At 36.3% G+C, this 20,971-nt stretch overlaps 2 protein-coding genes across 2 annotated transcripts; one reads left to right on the forward strand and one right to left on the reverse strand.

The window, feature by feature from the left end:
• Positions 1–140: 140 nt before the first annotated feature.
• plaa (phospholipase A2-activating protein) lies at positions 141–10,654 on the reverse strand. The gene is made up of 14 exons (XM_067401876.1): positions 10,441–10,654; positions 8,766–8,959; positions 8,547–8,647; positions 6,690–6,810; positions 6,337–6,504; positions 6,103–6,238; positions 5,846–6,015; positions 4,359–4,510; positions 3,216–3,435; positions 3,042–3,107; positions 2,882–2,953; positions 2,692–2,796; positions 2,048–2,215; positions 141–1,078 (listed from the first exon to the last, which is right to left on the reverse strand). Exons 1-14 carry the CDS (start codon positions 10,587–10,589, stop codon positions 507–509), a joined length of 2,394 nt encoding a protein of 797 aa, XP_067257977.1. The 5' UTR covers positions 10,590–10,654; the 3' UTR covers positions 141–506.
• Positions 10,655–10,849: 195 nt separating this feature from the next.
• Positions 10,850–13,263, forward strand: smim20 (small integral membrane protein 20). Its single transcript, XM_067401877.1, has 3 exons — positions 10,850–11,030; positions 12,555–12,611; positions 12,873–13,263. Exons 1-3 carry the CDS (start codon positions 10,922–10,924, stop codon positions 12,911–12,913), a joined length of 207 nt encoding a protein of 68 aa, XP_067257978.1. The 5' UTR covers positions 10,850–10,921; the 3' UTR covers positions 12,914–13,263.
• The last annotated feature ends 7,708 nt before the right edge of the window (positions 13,264–20,971 follow it).

Below are 20,971 nucleotides of genomic sequence, written 5' to 3' on the forward strand. Positions count from 1 at the left end.
TATGTCTACACCGGCTTGACCGTTGTCGCATCTTGCCACAACAGCTTGGTGCAGTATATACTGTACGAGTCAAAAGTGAAAATTTTAAATCCATTTGTCTTGTTGTTGGAAGTAGTGCAAACGCTAGTTCATCAGAAATAGAACGGGACATCATTTTACTGTCGGTGTCGTCACATGGCACCGTATCACTGATTATAATGGGTTCTCCTTCATTTTGTCACGTCTTGCCGCTCACGTGTAATGTAGACATTAAAAATATCAAAAAGGTTAAGAACCACTGATCTACATCAATAACATGAGTCTTGCTTTAAGAACGATTTAGATTAATCACCAGTGTTTATTCACATCATGCATTCATTCATATCCATTCAGCATCAAAATGTGAAAATTTAAATACAAACTAATGATAGAGAATGAGGTTTAAGAGATCTGAGAGGGTGGTTTTATCGTGGAGGAGTAGTAATGGAAGAAGAAGATGGTTTGCATCCTTCGACACCTTCCTGACATCACTGCAGTTCATCAAGCACTAGTCGGCAGCACTCCCCCACTTTAGCCGGATCAGAGACCCTGGCATATTTAGAAATCTGAGAGTTGACACCCAAAGATCGTGCAAGGTCCTTTGCGGTGTTGTCCCTGGCCACTGTGGTCCCCAGGGCCACCAGCAGCCTGAAGACAGCCTCTTTGTCCTGTACGACCTCTAAGGCAGTGCTAGCCACTGACAAGCACTGTGCCTTGGCCTCGATCTCAGCAGGTTGACCGTACAATCTTCCAGCGTAGTTGAGCACCAGTGTAGCCAGCGCCACGTGGATGTTCTTGTTGCAGACAGCACGGAGGTCTCCGGCCCGGGAGAGGACTGTGTCACGGTGTCCCAAGAGTAGAGCGCGGCCGTGGGACCCAGAGAAACAGTTGCAGAGAGTGCGGAGCGCCAGCATCTGGTTTGCAGGCCTGCCTTCGGGGGACATGAGACCCAGGAGATGGTTGCAAAGACTGGCACCCTCTGTCCCGCCACAAAGCTGGGCATTGACTTCAGGATGGCGCACAGCCAAGCGCAGGATGTCCAACACAGGGAAAACAATGTCTGAGGAGGGAGATGATGACTGATTACTTAATTGAGCTTTACTATAGTAATTACTACAGACTGTTTGACGGGCTATTTTGATTTACAGAGAAACAATCTTGGATGAAAGTTATGCTGAAACAGAAATAGCAACAGATCTTTTCTTCTGTATTAAAACATCAGAATTAGGGCTGCACGATTAATCGCATGCGATTGTCATGCGTGTCTCATCAGTAAAGCCGGTTCTGTGATTAGCGGTAAATGTCCATTACCTGCTTTCAAATGGAGCGCCACTTAATATACAGAGCCGTAGTTCACAGACAAGCTACGCAATATCGCGTTCATAATCGCAGATGAATCGCCTTCGATTATGAACACGATATTGTGTAGCTTGTCCGCGAACTAAGGATCTGTATATTAAGTGCCGCTCCGTTTGAAAGCAGGTGATGGACATTTACCGCTAATCACAGAACCGGCTTTACTGATGAGACACGCATGACAATCTCATGCGATTAATCGTGCAGCCCTAATCAGAATGTAATGGATTATTGAAAAAGCGCTAGGAATCTTACAAGTTAGTCACCTAATTTTTTTCTTTATGACTGGTCACAAAGTTACATAAAAAGTGGACTGGTCTCATTTGAATCTGAAAAGTAAAATGAACTACCCCTTGACTAACTGCTAGTTGGTCAGACTAGTTCTTAAGACGTTTATGCAACTGGCCTCAGGTTCCGTATCAAATAATTCAAATAAACTAGTCAGGAGTGCTTCTGGTGGGCTATCTTCCTGCAGAGTAATCAGACTACCTGATAAGTAGTTTTTTTGTAATTCTTAAGACCTTGATAATTGGTTTAAATAGGGTTGTAGGTAGCTAAACTCTGCTGGACCTTGGCCTTCCAGGAGGAGGACTGGACACCCTTGCCCTCAGTGATACTTTGCTAAACATTGGTAGTATAGTGAAATTTTAATAAAGTAATCTCAATGGCTTACCTTCTGGCCAATGGCAAGTCCTCCAGAGAATACTGATCTGCTCTGCTGTGGGCTGTTCCTGACTCTTCAGATCTGTAACAAGGACTAACAACTTCTCCAGAGAGTCCAATGCTGCGTCACTCAGCTTATGGTCCGGAGGAGCAGTGTTGTTCAGCTCCCGAAGCTTACCTATACATAATATTGGGGAAATGTCAAGGTTTTATCATTGACTTTAAAGAAAATTAAATCCATAAATTATTTCTAGAAATAAAATAAAAATTTAACTGGAAAAAAAAAAAAACTTATTTTATTTCAATTAGTTGCCAAGGAGGCAACATTTCAGTTTGAAGGGCTAAAATAACTAAACTTAAAAAGTAAAACTTTTTTAGACACATTTTAGTAACAAATTACTAAAAGTTTAACTAAAATTAAAAAGAAACAAAAATCTAATTCAAAAAATTAAAAACTTTAATAGTACATCAAAAATACTAAAATAACACTGCTTCACAGAATAGTGTTATTACCATGGTACTATTTCTAAAAATGTAACTTTAGGGCACTTTTTTTGCCATTTTTCAGCCCAACCTGAAAGTCCTGTGGCCCACCTTACATCTTAAAGCTGGAGCAGAGACTTTGAGTAAGTCGAATTCTGATGTGTCACTTACCAAGAATCTGGGTGGTATTTGCCTGTTCAAACATAACTCCATCGGTATTGGGGAAAAAGATGTTTGTTGTAGCTTTCTGAGAGGAAGAGGAATATGCACTGCCACCTGGAGAGGATTGAGAGGTACATTAGTGTACATGATCCATGTGTGAGTGTGCCGCCATGTATTTGTGCATTTCTATGTATTTTACCAGTAAAAGGATCAGCTCCGCCTGAAGGCACTGTGCCTGTGGATTCTGAACCGGGTATATACCGACCAGCTCCTGCACAAACAAAAACAAAAATCTCTCATAAATGTACAACAACCTTTGGTTTCATATTTGAAAATAAGAGCTATTCAAAAAGGCTTACCTGTGAAAGGATCAGCACCAAATCCTTGGTTGTCGCCTCCTGAACCTGGGATGTATCGCCCTGCACCTGAGAACACAGGAGGAATATACAACACATTTCAGTTTTTACCTTCAACTGAACAAAGTGTGTGTACATGAATATACCAAACCAGATATTTATTAGTGATCCGGTTACCTGTGAAGGGGTCTGTGGCAGAGGCGGGGGCTGGCCCAAGAGTGTGACCTTTAGTGTTTTCGATGATAAAATTGGCCACCTGATCCAAGAACATGGGGCTCAGGTCATTCTTCTGCAGGAAGTTGTGAGCTACTAGCCAGGGGTCATCAGTCACATTGTAAGGCAGCTTCATGGGTGGACCTCCCTCATTCACATCGATGGTGAAGACAAAGTCGTACTCCTTCAGGCAGAGAAAGCACAGAGGTTACAACATGATTGCAACTTGATTAACTATAGTTTAAAGGGTTAGTTCACCCAAAAATGAAAATTCTGTCATTTATTACTCACCCTCATGTCGTTTCACACCCGTAAGACCTTCCTTAATCTTTGGAACACAACTTAAGATATTTTAGTTGAAAGGCCTCCATAGGGAGTAATGTCACTTCCTCTGTCAAGATCCATAAAGGTACTAAAAACATTCATGTGAGTACAGTGGTTCAATATTAATATTATAAAGCGATGAGAATACTTTTGGTGCGGCAAAAAAACAAAATAACGACTTATTTAGTGATGGCCGATTTCAAAACACTGCTTCATGAAGCATCGGAGCATAAATTAATCAGTGTGTCGAATCATGAATCGGATCGCGGGTCAAACCGCCAAGCTGCTGAAATCACGTGACTTTGGCGCTCCGAACTGCAGATTCCACACAAAGATTCACAATGCTCCGATGCTTCCTGAAGCATTGTTTTGAAATCGGCCATCACTAAATAAGTCGTTATTTTGTTTTTTTTGCCGCACCAAAAATATTCTTGTCGCTTTATAATATTAACATTGAGCCACTGTACTCACATGAACCGATTTAAATATGTTTTTAGTACCTTTATGGATCTTGAGAGAGGAAGTGTCATTGCTCCCTATGGAGGTCTCACGGAGCCATCGGATTTCAACTAAAATATCTTAATTTGTGTTCCGAAGATTAACGAAGGTCTTACAGGTGTGAAACGACATGAGGGTGAGTAATAAATGACAGAATTTTCATTTTTGGGTGAACTAACCCTTTAACCTCTGGTCAGTATCAATGTTGGACATTAAACAGATTCATTTCAAACCACTGACACACCATACAATCTACAACGTGCACAAAATGTACTAGCGTCTCACCTTGCCTTCATACATCACTCGCTTTGAACTTTGCTGAGAAGACCCGCCCACTACATCACCAATCTTCACCCAGCGTCCATCACTCATGCTCCACTGATAGGCTTCAACATTAGAGCCCTCCTTTATGAGCCGTGTCTGTCCATCACGATTCCCTACAAATATACAATACAGTGAGCAAACATTCGGATTTTATATAAGCTTATCAGGGGGTCACATAAGTGATGCACAGGTGAGAAATGTGCTGGGTAAATAAGTTCAGACCGCTCATTTGTGCACTGATATGGTTGTCAGCTGTTAAAGTACATTCACTGTTTTAGATCGACTAACTTTAATACTGTATAAGATTTCCATTTTAACTGAATGCATACTAAATCTGCCGGTTTCAGAGCAAAACACAAAAAATGCTTCACTCGATAGTGCTAAAACTGGCAGTGCATATGCTTACTTCCTGGCAACCCACCAAAATAAAAGCTTGGTGATTTTAGGTTTGAAAATGTTGAAAATTCATATAAAAATCCAGGGGAAAAAAAGAAAAAAAAATGTAAATGTAAATATTAGCATTGTATTTTTAAGTGTACTATGAAATAAATGTTTTATTTTATTTAATATTTTATATTAACATTTTAATATAAATATTATTTTAACAAATAACATTTTTTATTATAAAGTTTAATATTATTGTCACACTAGTGTTATTATTTTATTTAAAAAATGAACCAAATAAAGTACAATAAGGCTATTATTAATAATTTTATTTTTTAGAATTAAATTTAATGGGTCACACTATGTGCAGTATGAGTACCAAACTGAATCTCCAGGTGTTCTCGTGAGAACCAGACTGAAAAAACTTGTGTACACTCTTGCTTATAATATAACGTGATACGATACTTATACAATATCATTCAAAAGTTTTTGATCGGTAAGATTTTTTCAGTGTTATGCTTATGCTCACCAAGGCTGCATTTATTTGAAAATGAATACAGTAATATTGTGAAATATTATTATATTTTAAAATAACTTTTCTATTTTAACTTATTTGTAATAAATTAAATTTTATTCTTGCGACAGCAAAGCTGAATTTTCAGCATCATTACTCCAGTCTTCAGTGTCACATGATCCTTCAGAAATCATTCTGATTTGCTACTCAAGAAACATTTATTATTATTATCAATTTTGAAAACAGTTCTGCTGCTTAATATTATTATTATTATTTTTTTTTTGGAAATAGGCCTTTTTCAGTATTCTGTTTAGAAATATTTTTTAATCTTTTGCAACTATATAAATGTCTTCACTATCACTTCTAATCAATGCAGCCTTGCTAAATAAAAGTATTCATGTCTTTCAAACTTCCATACTTTTGAATGGCAGTCTATTTTATTTTTATATATTTTATATATTTCAAACTAAAGATCCATTAAAAGCAAAGACATCTGCTTAATGTTCTAGAAAACCCTGCATGTGTACAAGTCACACCTCAATCTGCTTACCTGGCTCACTGAGGTGTTCTCTCCCAGGCAAGTCCTCTATTTTGATGTCGCCCAAGTCTCCAGTCTTGGGATCGATGATGGCTTTGGAGAGCTCATCCTCAAAAGCCTGCAGGTCCTGAGCACTTGCTACACGGTCTTCACTCTCAGTGAACACACGGATAATGCCATCGCTTCAAAGAGATGTGAAATGCTCAGCCTCATGCAGGCTAATAAACTGCAACTAGATTAGATAGATGAAACAGAAATAGTATGTATACCTGGCTCCCACAGCAATGTCTCCATTAGGCAGAATACAGCAGCACCACACTGACTGGGCAGGAAGACGGATTGTCTGGGAACATTCCCCCTTCCTCCAGACTCTCAGTGTCCTGTCCTCTCCTGTGCTTATGAAGTCTATGACAGGGAAAAAAAAAAAAAAAAAAAAAAGGACAATATGGGAGATTTTATACACTAAAATGGATCAAACATACAGCAAAACTAAAGATAATCACCTTGTCCGTTAGGGAAGACAGCAAGGCTGTAGATATAGTTTGTGTGACCGTAGTAAATCTGCACGCATTCACCCGTCACCAACCACCGTCTAATACTGGCGTCATTACTGCAGGAGAAAAACTCCACGTCGTTTATAACCGCGAGCCCTCGCACACAGTCCTCGTGACCTGCAGGAAACACACATTTCAAATATCTCACACACCTGTAGTCACCCGTGCCACAATCTTTACAAACGGTGACCCCTTCTGGAGAGCTGTTACAATTAAACAAGCTCCAATATTACTATATTCAGCATCAAATAAACATTGTTGTCTTGTTAAAAGCATTAGAGGTATCAGTTGCACCAATGTACCAGTGTAGGTGTTCTCACAGCGACCAGCCTTCCATAATTTGATGGTCTTGTCAGCTGATCCAGACAGCATTAAGCCCTGCTCCGGTAAAATAAGCACAGCCCATACAGCAGCGGTGTGTCCCTGAGGAGTAGCAATTACAGAGGAAACCAGTCAGCACATAATCGCACTGTACTGAAATCGACTGCAGTGTCTCTGATCTCGCTCTTAAAAAGAAAAAATATGTTTTTCGGGGGAAAAAACATATTTAAGAAAATCTGTGGTGTAGAGCTGCACGATTTGTGGAAAAAACTAAAAAATTAAATTGCGATTTACTGATAAAAAATTGTGATTGCAAATGTAATAAATAAAAAAAAAATCCAATTTGGACAAACATTTTTATTATACAGTACAGTCCAAAAGTTTGGAACCACTAAGATTTGTTTTTAAAAGACCTTTCGTCTGCTCACCAAGGCTACATTTATTTAATTAAAAATACAGTAAAAACAGTGATATTGTGAAATATTATTACAATTTAAAATAACTGTTTTCTATTTAAATATATTTGACAAAGTAATTTATTCCTGTGATGCAAAGCTGAATTTTCAGCATCGTTACTCCAGTCTTCAGTGTCACATGATCCTTCAGAAATCATTGTAATATGCTGATCTGCTGCTTTTGGACTGTACTGTATGTCAATATGACAATAATTATTATTATTAAACAATAAAAATAATATTGTAGTACTTTACTATTTTACCGTAAAAAATAGTGTAATATATTAACATTAATAATACTTTTATTTTACAGTTAAATTTCAATACTAATATTTATCGCTGTCTTACTTTCTTTATTTTTAAACATTAAACCATATAGCTTTTATTTTGGCAAAAAATAAAAAAAATAAAATTGTTGACAACTGACGGTTGTCAGTTACTTCTCATAATGAAGTTTATTTAAAGGGTTAGTTCACCCAAAAATGAAAATTCTGTCATTAATTACACCCCCTCATGTCGTTCCAAACCTGTATGAGTTTCTTTCATCTTCGGAACACAAATTAAGATATTTTTGTTGAAATTAAGAACTTTCTGTCCCACCACTAACTTTTTTTCAACTGAAACTTTGACGCTTCAGAAATTTCATAAAGAGATTGTAAAAATAATCCATATGAATTGAGCAGTTTTCTGAAGAGACACGATCGCTTTGTATGATGAACAGACTGAATTTAGGCTTTTATTCACAAATAAACATTCATCAACTCACACATCAGTTGTGGTAAACAGAAACTCAAACATGTTTGCTTGACATGTGCTAGAACCAAAGAGGTTCATTCTCTGTTGTTTATATCAAGCCTAAATTCAGTCTGTTCATCATATAAAGCGATCAAATCTCTTCAGAAATTTGGACTAAACCGCTCAATTCATATGGATCAGTTTTACGATCTCTTTATGAACTTTTTGAAGCGACAAAGTTCCAGTTATGTAACTGTCAGCAGAGGGGCACGCCTCACTTATAGGTTGTTCCTAACCCAGTAAATGATGGGGGAAACTTTGGGTTCGGGCCAAATTCCAAGCTCGGAGCCCAGCCCTCAGATAGCACACCGAGTATGCATAATTTACCCTATCCGATTACATGCAAGTGTGAAATTTTAGGAAGATAGTTGGCACATGTTGTGCTCCCAAATGCACACTATGAGTGACCAAAACTTATATGCAGAGATGAGTTCATGTGGAGCAGCATTTACTGCGAACCGAGCTGCTCCAAAACACTGAAAATACTTTGACACTTGATAATCGCACTAAGCCAAATTGCGATTACGGTTTTATTTTGATTAATAATGCAGTCCTACTGCGGTGATACCAAGAACTCTGCCATTTTACCTGTAAAGTCATCATGCACTTCTCTCCGAGCCAGACTTTGGCTGTAGTGTCCCATGAGCCACTCAGTATTGTGCCAAACTTGCCAGCTGAGAGTGTGCAGACTGTAAACAAACACACAAAAACACCAGGAATGGCCACAGAAATCCTTCCAGTGGCATTTCAATACATCTGCATGCAGTTAAACCACTGTAATAAATACTTAGCAGCAGCGGATAGTACCTGTGTTTTTGTGACCCTTGAGGGTGAACAGAGGGTCTGGTCGGTCTAGTGAAAACACACAGATGTTGTTGTCATGACCTCCAGTTGCGATGAGTCCTCGGGGATATGTTTCATTAGGAGCGATGATACACACACAAGACACAAAGTTTGAGTGGCCGTTCATACAGAGCATCTCAGTAAAGGCCTGGTTTTCACTGCAAAAAATACAGAAGAGTTAGCTAGGTTAACAGTGTTTGTCATTTTTAATAAGATTGTGTTTTTATTATAGATTTAAAATATAGCCTTTATACACTACCGTTCAAAAGTCTAAGGTTGGTAAGATATTCACCGAGGCTGTCTTTTATTTGATCAAAAAAATACAGTAAAACTGTAATATTGTGAAATATTATTGCAATTTAAAATTATTATAATTTCTTTTTTAATATCATTTAAAATAGAATTTATTCCTGTGATAGCAAAGCTGAATTTTTAGGAGTCATTACTCCAGTGTTCATTGTCACATGATCCTTCAGAAATCAATCTAATATGTGACCCTGGATCACAAAACCAGTCATAAGTCGCACAGGTGTATTTGTAGCAATAGCCAACAAAATGGGTCAAAATTATCAATTTTTCTTTAATGCCAAAAATCATTAGGATATTAAGTAAAGATCATGTTCCATGAAGATATTTTGTAAATTTCCTACCATAAATATATAAAAAATGTATTTTTGTGAGTACATATGCATTGCTAAAGATTTCATTTGGACAACTTTAAAGGCGATTTTCTCAATATTTTGATTTTTTTGCACCCTCATATTGCAGATTTTCAAATAGTTGCATCTCGGGCCAATTACTGTCCTATCCTAACAAACCCTGCATCAATGGAAAGCTTATTTATTCAGCTTTCAGATTATGTATAAATCTCAATTTTAAAAAATTAACCCTTATGACTGATTTTGTGGTCCAGGGTCACATATGATGATTTGGTGCACAAGAAACATTCATTATTATTATCAATGTTGAAAACAGTTGTGCTGCTTAATATATATGTAAACTGATATCTTAAGGATTTTTTTTTTTTGATGAATAAAAAATAAAAAACAGCCTTTATTTGTAGATTTTTTTTAGAACAATGTGAACATTTTTACCATCACTGTTGATCAATTTAATGCACCTTGCTCAATAAATCTATTTTCTTTTAAAAAAAAAAAACAACTACTGAAGCCAAACTTTTGAGTTGCAGTGTATATATGATTTTATTTATATTTTGTTTTTGTCTAATTGAATATGAATTGAATCTCAAAGAACGCTTAGAGAAGTTTAAAGGGACAGTTCACCCAAAAATTTCAATTCTCCCAACGTGTGTCACCCTTTACGGCCATTGTATGGAAAAAGATGCAGGAAGAAAGGAAGTCATACGGGTTTAGAACAATAAGATAGTGAGTAAATGATTTCCTTTTCATTTCGGGTGAACTATTCCTTTAACGTTACATTAGTGGAGTATTTTTATAGATCGGTCGCTGTTAGGAAACCAAAACCGGTCAGTTTCGTTTCATGATGCTCATGAGCTGGCAATTTTCACTTGATATGGCAACAATACATTAACTCTGAAAACTATTAGACATTCAGCTTAGTAACGAACAAACAAGTAAAACCCGGTATAGACAGCAGGAGGAAGCTAGTGGTGATGTACCTTGGGTTTGGTACCCAGACCCGTGCGGTTCGGTCTCTGGACACGGACACAAACGCTCCGTCTGGAAACGCGGCAGCGGCGAGACCCCTGACATCCATCTCGTGTGCGGGGAGAGAGCATCGCAGCCTGTATGAGTTACTACCGGACATTATTACTGATGAAAGACAGCGATCACTGCACACACTGACACAGCAACACTACACAGACAGCATGACGGGAGAACACTCGACAACATAAAAGTCCCACTATCAATTATTATTCTTCCATACCCTTAGCTCACTCTATCAACATTTTACGAGTGTAATATGATATTTATATAAATTATATTTTAAATTATAATTATTTTGAATATAGACTTCCTATATAGAGCAGCTGTTGAGTAATAGTAGACTTTTAACTTGTTTTTAATATGTGAACTTCACCCCGGAAAAACTTGATTGAGTTGATTTCTGTCCTCGGATGAAGTGAATCTGTCAAAATCATGTCCACTAATAAGAGGATAACGCTCATATTTGGAGGCTTCATTGCTGCTGTTGCTGTGGCTTTTTATCCTATATTTTTCCATCCTCTCACTCACACTGAAGACTACAGTAAGCCTTTATCGCTGACATTAGTCACTACGACACTGCTCGTGTGTTGTTAGTAAACTTACGTAATATAAGATAACACCACGTTCTGTTGTTATATTGCATTTTATTAGTTTCAGTTTAGGTAGTGGAAACATTAATGTAAATGATAAACATAAAATTATTGTATTATTGAGAACTGTAGAATGTTTTACTGTCTTTAATGTACACTGAATTAAATAAAAATGACTTTTTAAAGGGCTGTAGTAAAAGTATTTAGACAATTTAATTGATTAATTGAAATAAAATAAGCATGTACAGAAATAATAATATATATGCGTGTATATATATAAACTTATTTCTGCTCTTTGCCTAGTTTTATTTTTTGTTTAAAGTACTAAAAAGACCAAATTAAATAAACTAACATTAAAACTTAATAAAAACTATATATACATAAAAAAACAACAAAAAAAGAATAAAAAATGACAAAAAACAATAACAAACTATGACTAAAATTAAAATATAAGCAAAAAATAAAACTATAATCCAAATTAAAATAATGACGTTTAAAGTATTAGTTCACTTTCAAATTAAAATTCCTGATAATTTACTCACCCCCATGTCATCCAAGATGTTCATGTCTTTTTTTCTTCAGTCAAAAAGAAATTAAGGTTTTTGATGAAAACATTACAGGATTGTTCTCCTTATAGTGGACTTCAATGGCCTCCAAACGGTTGAAGGTCAAAATTACAGTTTCATTGCAGCTTCAAAGCGTTCTACACGATCCCAGACGAGAAATAAGGGTCTTATCTAGAGAAACCATCACTCATTTTCTAAAAAATAATAGAACTGTTTTATACATTTTAACCATAAATGCTCATCTTGATCTAGCTCTCTTTTGCTTCTTCTTCTCTATTAGAATTCCTGCAGTGTAGACGCTGCTAAGTGTATTACTGCCCTCCACAGGTCAAAGTTTTAACTAAATTGTCATATACAAAATGTTAGTGCAAGTAAATAACAATTAGTTCAAACAAATATATATATATATATATATATATATATATATATATATATATATATATATATATATATATATATATATATATAGCTCTGTAAAAAATGAAGAGACCAATTAACATTGATTTCTGAACTTGAAGTGGTCTTTTTTCTTTTTTTTGATCGCGTAGAACGCTTTGAAGCTGCAATGAAATTGTAATTTTGACCTTCAACCGTTTGGGGTTCATTGAGGTCCACTATAAGGAGAAAAATCCTGGAATGTTTTCATCAAAAACCTTAATTTGGGCTGAGTAAATTATCAGGAAAATTTAATTTGAAAGTGTACTAATCCTTTAAATAGTATATCATAATAACACTGAGCACCACTGAGATTAATATAAAAAAAAAATTGTTTAAAACATTTAAAAATAATAATAAAAAGGGGATTTAACCAAACACAAGGTTTTTTTTAAGATTCACCCAATAAAAAAGTTTAACGTCAGCATTTCCCTACAGTCTTTGCTGTCTGAATTTTTGTTCATGTGTTTACAGAGCAGGTCCAGAAGATGAATCGAGCTGGAGTCAATCAAGCAGATGTGCAGCCTGTTGGTAAATCATGTTCACTCTTTATGACATCTGTCAAGTGTTGTGAGTTTATATGTGATATAAACATATAAGAATACATGTAATACCTGACACCACACATGTGATTTGTAGTCTGAAGCTTTAAGTAGGATCATTTAGTGGCAGGAATATAGATTCTAGTAAATATCCTACTACAGTTTATTTGCATTAGGCCCATATGAATGCTATTTAATGCACATTAGTTACTTTATATGACAGCCATGTTATGTGTCTTATTTGAATTAGGTGTGAAGATCTGGTCTGATCCCTACAAGCCAAAATCATGATTCCAGTGATCCATGTGTGGATGAAAACCCAATGAATGAATGAATAAACATAAGGACTGATGTATCACTCAGTGAGGATTGAGTATTTGTGACACACTTACAATAAGTCTTTGCTACCATGCATCAAATGAGGCTTTAAGGCTGTGTGAATCTTCTCGTGTTTGTGTGGTTGTTTGTTTTGTGTGGGAATAGGATTGAATGAGTGAACTAAAAATATGTTGCTTCCTTAGTCAACATTTAAAAATATTATGTTCATGAATCACTTTAATTAGTTGTGTTAATTCTGTTGAATGTATGGAGTGACATATTATTGTTCTCTTTCTATTTTGAATAAAATACCTTGAACTGTTTCTCAACCTGTCTGTTTGTTTAACAAAAATTTAACCACTAGATGGCAGTCACTTGTCATCTTGTGGGAAGAATATCATCAGACCTTTACTTAATTCATCCATGAATACTACAGCAGGATCTTAGTTCATTATGCTTTATATACAAATTTCTGACACAAGTGGGAAGCCTCTATTAAAAACCTCAACTCTGACAAACAAAACCTTTATTTTCAGTTAGTGTTGTTATTTGCACACAGGAGACTTTCCTACATTTTCACCAATTAACTGCTTTTGTAATATTTTTTGTTGCTCTGGTTCCTGATTAGAATTCTTGTGTTATTTTGGCACTGAGAGTTGGAAGAGTCCTTTGGCCCTCAAAAGTTGCAAAATCTGTAACCTGAGAGCAGCACACCTCGGCCAGGACCCTGTGCCAACCAAGACCGGTTGTCATGGCAACGGGACTGAGCCAGCACCTGTGCATCGACGAGGCCCAAGGCCCTGCCCCTTTTATCAAAGTGAATTGTGTGTGAGGGTCCAATGAATAGATCTTCAACAATGTTGCACAGACTTAACGTCAAAAAGATAGTTCACCCAAAAATAAAAATTCTGTCATCATTTACTCACCCTCAAATTGTTTTTCTTCGTTTTTCTTCTGTTGAACACAAAAGAAGATATTTTGAAAAATGTTGATAATCAAACAGTGGACGGTAGCCATTGACTTAGTATTTTTTTCATACTATGGAAGTCAACATACCAACATTTTACAAAATATCTTCTTTTGTGTTTACTAGAAGAAAGAAACTCATACAGGTTTGGAACAACTTGAGGGTGAGTAATAGATGACAGAATTTTGATTTTTGGGTGAACTGTCCCTTTATGTACGACATGACAATATCATGCTCAGCCACTTTACATATACACTGTATATACAGTATACAATATAAGCAAATTAAATATTAAGTACACCAGGAAAATGTTTAACATTTGCTTTGTTAGTTTGCTATTAACCATGTGTGAGTGAACTAAAATTGCTTCAGGTGCTTTGTCAATCGCATTGTGTTAAAATGAATGCATGTGAGAAAGTCAGAGGGGGTTTACTAAAGGATGCAGAGTCCTCTGTCCCGCGAGAGCTGCCGCATATCCAAGAACTGACATAATATCTCCTCACTACCACAAAGAGCACATTGCTAACCCTCACTCGAGAGCCTGCCAGCGCAGCAGCTGCCAAACGCAATAACACTTCACCCCCCCACACTCCCCATTAACTCAACCAACTCCATTGTTTATGGGATGTTGTTATTGTTGGTCACCATTCAAAAAAACAAAAGAAAAACTTAACGGCCCCGGCCATTCGGACAACACGAAGCGAAGAGAGGAAAACGGAGACTGAGAAAAGCGCAAAATTCCTCTCATTCCTCACAGATTCCTGAAACGACGACAAGGCCTTGGATGCGAGCGGAGGCCGCCACAATGGGGAAATGTAAAAAAAAAAAAAAAAAAAAACTGTGCTGGAGTGACCAGAGCAACAATTTTTGAATTTACCTGACAGGCCTCTAAACAAGATCGATGGAATCCCTCACACCAGACTGTGCGTGGAAAAAAACGGTTTTGAGCACGCTTGTGGGATTTCATCCTCCTAAGGAGTCTGGGTTTTTATCTGGTTTAGTTGTGAAAGAGTTAAACACTCACAGCAGGGAGTCAGATGGCTGTTTCATAAGTCACTGTCTCTGTTAAGGCTCTATTGTACAGCTGTCCACAGATTGTACTGCTGATATGAACTCAAGAGACAAACTTGAAGCCTCTTTTGCACTTTTCTAGTTGTCAGAGTTTTTTAACAGCAATGAGTTGGGAACTGACACTCCAGCCAAAGCTATTGGGAAATGGCAGAAATGATTTCCATTGGGAAAAATAAGTGCTCAGACTCCAGACAAAACCAAAATCAGACATGGATATAGTAGACATTGGGGTGGTTAGTGTTTGTATTTGAAAGTATTTCCTTACACTTTAAGCTCATTTTATGAAGTAAACTTGAGTATATTTTCTAAATATCCTTGTAAGTACACTTAATATTCAGTAATATTATCGATTGGACTGCACCGACACTGATGGATAAGTACAAAACTTGAACTGAATTGAGCTGGATGCTGACACTATTGTCTTCTGTAGAGCTGCTTTATAGCTGATTTGACTTTGTTCCATATTTGAAGAATTTTGCCACACTGTTATTGAACTCAACTGAATCAACATTGAAATGACTGGTGCTGAATAATGACGGTGTTGTCTTTGTAGAGCTGTTGTACAACACAATTTAAATTTGTCTATTTGACTAACCATTAAAGGTGCCCTAGATTGTTTTTTTACAAGATGTAATATAAGTCCTAGGTGTCCCCTGAATGTGTCTGTGAAGTTTCAGCTCAAAATACCCCATAGATGTTTTTTTTATAAATTTTTTTAACTGCCTATTTTGGGGCATCATTAACTATGCACGGATTTTTTCAGCGTGGCCCCTTTAAGAGATGCGCTACCTCTGCCACACGAGCTCTGGACTCTATATTCATCGCATAAACAAAGTTCACACAGCTAATATAACCCTCAAATGGATCTTTACAAGATGTTCGTCATGCATGCTGTATGCAAGCTTCGAATTATGTGAGTAAAGTATTTATTTAGATGGTTACGTTTGATTCTGTGTGAGTTTGAGGCTCTGTGCTCTGTGGCTAAAGTTAACATTACACACTGTTGGAGAGATTTATAAAGAATAAAGTTGTGTTTATGCATTATACAGACTGCACATGTCTAAAAATGAAAATATCAACGGCTCTTGTCTCCGTGAATACAGTAAGAAACGATAGCAACATGCTAATGAAACATTTAGAAAGACAATTTACAAATATCACTAAAAATATCATGATATCATGGATCATGTCAGTTATTATTGCTCCATCTGCCATTTTTCGCTGTTGTTCTCGCTTGCTTACCTCGTCTGTGCACAGATCCAGACGTTAATACTGCCTTTCCTTGTCTAATGCGTCCAACAGGGGCTGGCATTATGCAAATATTGGGGGCGGGACCCCCGACTGTTACGTAACAGTCGGTGTGATGTTGAGATCCGAGTGTTTTCCGGAAGTCTTTTAAACAAATGAGATTTACATAAGAAGGAGGAAACAATGGAGTTTGAAACTCACTGTATGTCATTTCCATGTACTGAACTCTTGTTTTTTAACCATGCCAAGATAAATTCAATTTTTCATTAGAGGGCACCTTTAAATATTTGATTAATTTTGCATCATTTATCATTATTTCTCTGTTTAGAAGCTGCTTTGAAACAATTTGTAAGTGTAATTTCCATACTTATTGGTACAAAATTGTTAAATTGTTACTCTTGACTAACCTTAAACATGTATGTTTTTCAGATAGTATATAAAACATGCTGGAGAACTACCTAAAAGAAGCAACAACAAAAAAAAGTATGATTTTTTTTTTTATTATTATTATTTATTATGCTGCTTTATCATAAGAGTAAAAACAAGCCAAGTGTACAGTACTTATAATATTAAATTATACTTTTTTTAAGTATATCTCGATCAAATGTTTAAGTACAAGTAGAGGCCAAATATACTTTTTTTTGTATACTTGTCAGTAATATCCAAGTTTAAATGATTACTTCACTTTCAAATTTAAATTTCCTGATAATTTACTCACCCCCATGTCATCCAAGATGTTCATGTCCTTCTTTCTTCAGTTGAAAAGAACTTAAGGTTTTTGATTAAAACATTCCAGGATTTTTCTCCATATACTGGACTTCAATGGCCTCCAAACGGTTGAAAGTCAAAATTACAGTTTCAGTGCAGCTTCAAAGCGTTTTACACGATCCCAGACGAGGAATAAGGGTCTTATCTAGAGAAACCATCACTCATTTTCTAAAAAAAATATATATATATATATATATATATATATATATATATATATATATATATATATATATATATATATATATATGTTTTAACCATAAATGCTCATCTTGAACTAGCTCTCTTCTTCTTCTCTTTTAGAATTCCAGCAGTCTAGATGGTGATAAGTGTATTACTGCCCTCCATAGGTCAAAGTTTGAACTGATTGTTATATACTTGCACTAGCATTTTATATATGACAATTTAGTTCAAACTTTGACCTGTGGAGGGCAGTAATATATTTCGTAGCGTCTACACTGCCGGAATTCTAATAGAGAAGAAGAAGAGAGCTAGTTCAAGATGAGCATTTATGGTTAAAATGTATACAATTTAAAAAAAATTTTAGAAAATGAGTGATGGTTTCTCTAGATAAGACCCTTATTTCCTGTCTGGGATCGTGTAAAACGCTTTGAAGCTGCACTGAAACTGTAATTTTGACCTTCAACCGTTAGGAGGCCATTGAAGTCCAGTATATGGAGAAAAATCTTGGAATGTTTTAATCAAAAACCTTAATTTCTTTTCAACTGAAGAAAGAAAGACATGGACATCTTGGATGACATGGGGGTGAGTAAATTATCAGGAAATTTTAATTTGAAAGTGAACTAATCCATTAAGTTTAAGCATATCTTAAAGTACCTAAGTAGGCTGAAAGTATACTCTCATATTTTTTATTTATAAAAAGTTAGCACACTTGAATACATGGTGTGAGGAATTGAAAACAACATTTTTCCAATTGAAGACGGAGTTGCATGTCATGCTTTTACTGTTGGAGTGTCAACAGCTGTGATGAATCAAAATGAATCACTACCACTCTTTGATTCAGTTTCAGTGATGTTCTTACTCTATTTATAACCTATAAACGTTTAATTACTTATTCATTAGGGATTTTTTGTTTTCCACACATTTTCAACTCACAGTACTTCTCTGTCTTCGAGTAAACATATGTATTCACAAGCTGTTAAAGACACACACTTACCAAAGCATAGCTCACATTCTTCATCCCCAGTGATATTGCTCTCAAAACAACATAATTGCTCCGATTGTTTCACTCTCGGGTTACCAAGCTGAAGGAGCCTTGTGGAAACAGACAGCATAAGTATTTGGTAATGTCTTGGAAAATGAGCTTTGTGGGACCTTGCTAGCTCAGATGGCACAGGCCAGCCGTCGAGGGGCTTGTTAGGAACAGGAGGAGAATCTTCAGTATGAGAAACACAAGTGCAACTCATTAATGAAAAGCTTATGGGGTGTATGTGTGTGTTTAGAGCTGCTTACCTGAGCAGAGCAAAGCTGCAGTGAGAAGAAAGTGGCATCTGTGTTTTCTAGTAGTGTACTTATTTTTCATTCACTAAACATGTTGGAAAGCAAACGATAGCAAATGACAACGATCCAGCGATCCAATCAATTCCTGATGGACAAAATCAAGTCCCGTCCTACATTTTTTCTTGTTTGAGAGGCCGTTTTACATTGATATACTTCACAATAGGTATAAAAGACTATCACAACTTCCTTTTTATGCCGACTTTAAAGGATTAGTTCACTTTAAAATGAAAAGATTTACTCACCCTCAAGCCATCCTAGGTGTATATACGACTTTCTTCTTTCTGATGAACACTATCGGAGTTATATTAATAAATATCCTGATGCATCCAAGCTTTATAATTGCAGTGAGCAGAACCAACGAGTTTGAAGCTCAAGAAAGTGCATCCATCTATTATAAACGTACTCCACATGGCTCTGGGGGGTTAATAAAGACCTTCTGCGATACGATACATTTGTGTAAGAAAAATATCCATATTTAACAAGTTATAAAGTAAAATATCTAGCTTCTGCCAGACTGCCTGCTGTATTCAACTTAAGAAGAAAGTGTAACACCTCTCGCAGGTCAAAACACTTACACTACGTCCTATGCCTTCCGTATTCAACTTATGAAAAAAGCGTAACTGACGTCACGTAAGTTATAGAAAACGGTCTGATGGAAGCTAGATGTTTTACTTTAACTTGTTAAATATGGATATTTTTCTTACATTTTCTTTCGTTTATGACGAATAGATGTATTTTCTTGAGCTTCATACTCGTTGGTCCCATTCACTGTAAAGCTTGGACGCATCAGGATATTTATTAATATAACTCTGATTGTGTTCGTCAAGTCATATACACTTAGGATGGCTTGAGGTTGAGTAAATCTTGGGGTAATTTTCATTTTAAAGTGAACTAATCCTTTAACACATGCAGTCTTTCTGTTGGGCTACATATCAGCAGGCTTTGTGCCTATGCCGAAGTTTTGTTGGTGTCAAATTGCTTAAAAAAGATGACCATTCAGACTGTAGTCTTATTAAAAAAAAAAAAAAGTTTGACCTGACTGTCACTCCTATAACCTGGCCGTCAGTTAAATAGCACAATATGAGTTTAATATGGCCCTTCAGATTTGTATCAGTAGGGTAATAAACTGTGAGAGGCCTCAGGCTACATTTCTTTTCAGCCTGGCTCAAGGTTCTCCTTGTAAGCAAACTTCCATTAATAGCTGACCATTTCAGCCTTGAAAACACTTCAAAACCATATCAAAGGGTTTTTCCACAATACATTTGTTCTTAAAGTTGCTTCAATTACTTTAATACAAAAATCCTGGCATGGATTTTCAGAACTGGCCTCAAGTGTTAAATAACAATAAACAGGCAATATATCAGATGTCTAGGTGAAAAAGTAGATGTTTGACATGGAAGAAAAAGAATTAACCTCAATATGAATTTTGCGCATTTAAATAAATATTTTGAGACGCTATTTGATGCCCGACATCAGTGGACAGGAAGAAGATTTTGATTTTAAAAATCTCTGCTTTGGACACCAGTGTGTTTTCATTGGTCGGTTGTTAAGTTACTGAACATGGATAAACTGGTTTTTACTGCACATATGATCCCCCACAATGCACGGTCGAAAGTAAATATTCAAACCACACAATCCTGGTGGTTTAAGAGCTGAGGAATCTGACCCACTGTATTTATTATAATGCTGGAGATATGAGTAAGACATATATGCAGGCACATTAGCAGAATGCATATAGCAACTTTATTCATGGTGTGTTATTATTCACTAACCCTGCTTATAAATTATGCATTTAAAAGTACACATGCAACCACTGTCTCCCATGACTTTTCGTTAGAGTGCAACAGATGACAGCACAATATACGGCCTGGCAGGGACTGAGGATTCTGGGAAAAGACGTGGAACTTTGGAAGAAACAACGGAACACAACACTGTCCACTGCTGGCTTGCAAGACCTTGGAAGTACCCTTCATATGGTGTTCAATCATGAGGTTTGCTGTGGAGAAATTAACCTTTACAAGCACTGCAAAAAGCTATGTAGTGGTCAGAAAAACTGAATAGCCTATGGTGGGTTTTTCCTTTCAGCTTTTATTAATGATGGAGGTTAATTTTTAGGATCATAGCCATTGGAATAATAAGGATATTATGAAAAATGAAAATCAGTGATTAGTTAGACCCAAAGCCTTTCCTGCCTCGGGGTCACATGTAACTGGAGAATCAGTGGTTGTTCAGAAATGTTTGATTTCTCAATTTCTTGGATCATTCCACAACAAATCAAAATATCTCATATAATATTGATTATGTAAGATTTTTTTTTTTTTGTATTAGTCAATATTGAATACACTATACCGTCCAAAAGTTTGGGGTCAGTAAGATTTTTTCATGCTTTTGAAAGAAAACATTTATGCTCTACAAGGCTGCAAAATACAGTGAAAATATTGTGCAATGTTGTTACTGTC

This window comes from Chanodichthys erythropterus, chromosome 11 (genome assembly GCF_024489055.1).
Source record: "Chanodichthys erythropterus isolate Z2021 chromosome 11, ASM2448905v1, whole genome shotgun sequence".
In the NCBI taxonomy this organism is placed as follows: domain Eukaryota; kingdom Metazoa; phylum Chordata; class Actinopteri; order Cypriniformes; family Xenocyprididae; genus Chanodichthys; species Chanodichthys erythropterus.